We start from the raw sequence: 3,076 nt of genomic DNA on the forward strand, positions 1-3,076 counted from the left end.
TCTCTCTCTCTCTCTCCCTCCCTCCCTCTCTTCCTCCCTCCCTTCCTCTCTCCCTCTCTGCCTGCTGCCTGGGTCAGGATGTAAGCTTTTAGCTACTGTTCCAGTGCCATACCTGCCTGCTTGCTGCTATGCTCCCCACCATGACAGAAGCAGCCAGTGAAACTGTAAGCAACCCTTCAACTAAATGCTTTCTTTTATGAGCTGCTTTGGTTACAGTATCTCTTCACAATAATAGAAAGCAAGAAATAAGATAGCAACTAGTTCATAGTTGGAGCAAGTTCATAATTTCTCCTTTTGATATTTAATATATTGCTTTAATGAGAAAACAAAACTATATATTTAATACAGAACAAATTGATGAAACCTTTTTAGAGGGTCCTAGAAGCTCTCTCTACAGATACTCACCTGAGAGGTGATGTTCAGTGTAACCGTATCTAGCCCTCCAGACAGCATGCCCTGAGTATCAGCCAGGGTCAGCGTGACACTGGCATCAGCACCCACACCTGATGAAGACATGACCAGGTTCTGGGCTGAAATGGCTGATGGAGACATCGGTGCTGTTGAAGGCAGGCTCCCACTCGAAGGATTAAGTTCTACAGAAGAAGCAAAACAAATCATCAGTAGTGAGCTGGGCCTTCCTGTCTGGGGCCAGGCAGAACAGTCTGAGAGGAGATCATCTGAAGCCACTGGCACCAGTCCTCTGGCACCACAGTAAGGAAATCACAAATCCTTGATGCAAAACCAATAGAAGCTTTCTTTGGTTTCTAAGTGCGTACAGGTCAGCATACTCTGCTTCTTCAGCATGATCCTGCAGGTGTGTCCAACCTTCCAACTCTCCAAAACATCATTATCATCTACAAACCTCATGCTTAAGAACCATGCAATTGAGTTTTACAAAAAGGAAAAAAAGATCATGTTTTAAGTAAATTCACAATTTTGTGTTGGTCTACATTCAAAGTTATCCTGTGCCACATATAATTTTGCAAGTTAGAAATCCCTGACAGAAAAAAATCCAGAAGCTTGTAGGTATGTCTCTGGCCCTTATCACTGCTAGCACTGTAGAAAGAAACCACGGCAAGGATTTCTAGGACCACAGACCACAGAAGAAAGGAACCAGGTAGGAGCCATGAAGCAACAAGTTAAAGTAGACTAGACAAATGGGATTCTCTTGCTACTTCCTCATGCTTAAGGTCTACTTATTCTAAAACACAGGCTTCAAAAGAAACCTCACACTAATACTAATATGTTAGTATTAACATATCCAGCACAACACCTGTACTTTCTTTTTATGCACCAAAACCTTCAACTGTTTTCCCAAGCAGCCAATGCTGAGAGAAAGGAAGATATCCAGAGCAGAATAAGCAAAAGCAGACAAGCCCTTTCTTCCAGAAGCACACTCCTATGCCCTCTTGACAAGTGAGATGAGCTACATAGGATTATCTGCATCCTTCAAGGGCACCAGTGTTGAGCACACATGCACAGCCAGATCTACATGCTCTCTCACAACTCTGCATCCTTAACCTACACACATATGCTCATCATCCTGGACCAGCCCAGCAACAGGTCCTAAGAACTCTAAAGACATACTGAAGCTGAGTTCATAAAACTATGTCCTTGTAACTCGTAAAAAGAAAACAGGCTCCTGCCAACACCTCTGTGACCTGTGTGACACCAATCCAGAGCCTCTTCTAGGAGTCAGGGGCCAACAGGAAAGCCAGGCTACTTACTTGTAAGTGGAGTTCTCCAAATACAAGGCCTCCATAGATCCACACTCGTGGAGTCCCCCAATGTGCTGCACAGACCTGGAACCTTCAAAAGCAGTATAACCATTAGGAGGCTAGGATGGTGTGCACAGAAGCAGCCGCTGGGGCTCCCTCCCGCCTGCTCCCATCTTGCACAGGGCTACTGCATCAGATAGGAGATGGGTCTGTGGAGGGCCTCTCATGCACCAGCAGGACTCCTTGTGCTGCCTCCACAGATCCGTGCTCATGCACAGCTGAACAGAAATGAAAGAAAAGAAAGGTCCTTGATGACAGGTAGGGTGAGGGGCAGCGTCACAGTCAATGTCTCCAAATCCCATCAGGGTCTTTCTTAGAAATGAGCAAAATGAAGCCGACACTGCTCCTTACTACTAGGTAGCCCAGAAGTCACCCTCACTCTGCTTGCTGAGGGAAAAGAACCTAATGGCCTCTCCCCACCCACTAGTAAAATGTACCTCACTTGCTAGTGATGATCACAAACAGAAAGCTCCAACACAGCACAAGAAATCTAAAGAGAAGAATGAAAGTGCATTTGTTCAGGGAACGGCTTCAGATAATACCACAGTTCATATTCAACACTGACAAAGCTGTCACTAGACAAATGCCTGCCAAGAAGAACTACCCTGAGTACAGCAGAAAAGGACACAAAGCTACAACAAGAAAGCAGAGACTTTTTTCCTTAAGTGTACAACTGGGGATAAGCTATAAACAACTCTTGGTTATTATCTGTTAGAAATCTCAAGAACATACAAATACAGTTTTTAAGAATCAGACTTTATTTCCTACTTATTTTTTTCTGAAATGGCTGATCCTCCAGGACACAACTCAACAAATATTATTTTACTTTATGGTTATGATTATAAAAGTTCCTTTAAGAGGTACTGAATAAGTCAGATGTGGTAGAACATGCCAGCATATAGGAGACCAGAGGAGGAAGCTCAAGAGTTCAAGGCTACACAGCTAGGCTACCTAAGATCCTGTTTACAAAAGCAAAAAAACCAAAAAGCATGTTCTATGAAGTCACACTTGTCAGTTTGTTGGCCTTAATCGTTAGGCAAATACAGTCCTATTCAGAAAGTCCTTCCCTACACCTCCATAATGTAGGGGATAGCCTGTTCTTCTGTCTACACCTCCATCATGTAGGATATAGCCTGTTTTCTCCTGTCTACACCTCCATAATGTAGGGGATAACCTATCTTCTGTCTACACCTCCATCATAGCCTGTTTTCTTCTATCTACACCTCCATCATGTAGGAGATAGCCTGTTTTCTTCTATCTACAGTGACACCATGTAGGAGATAGCCTGTTTTCTTCTA

The 3,076-nt window shown here is 43.7% G+C and overlaps 1 protein-coding gene across 4 annotated transcripts in view; it reads right to left on the minus strand.

Moving 5' to 3' along the window:
* The window catches only part of Znf236 (zinc finger protein 236), an 84,150-nt gene that overhangs the window by 14,431 nt on the left and 66,643 nt on the right, over positions 1 to 3,076 (minus strand). For 3 of the 4 annotated variants that reach the window (XM_028768935.1, XM_028768934.1, XM_028768936.1), the window contains one exon: positions 406 to 593. In XM_028768935.1, the coding sequence (XP_028624768.1) occupies positions 406 to 593 (188 nt within the window). Of the gene's footprint in view, positions 1 to 405; positions 594 to 1,727; positions 1,810 to 3,076 lie in introns of those variants that run through there. The other variant, XM_028768937.1, reaches the window with a different exon arrangement.

Source organism: Grammomys surdaster, unplaced genomic scaffold (genome assembly GCF_004785775.1).
Source record: "Grammomys surdaster isolate TR1022 unplaced genomic scaffold, NIH_TR_1.0 189, whole genome shotgun sequence".
Taxonomy (NCBI): domain Eukaryota; kingdom Metazoa; phylum Chordata; class Mammalia; order Rodentia; family Muridae; genus Grammomys; species Grammomys surdaster.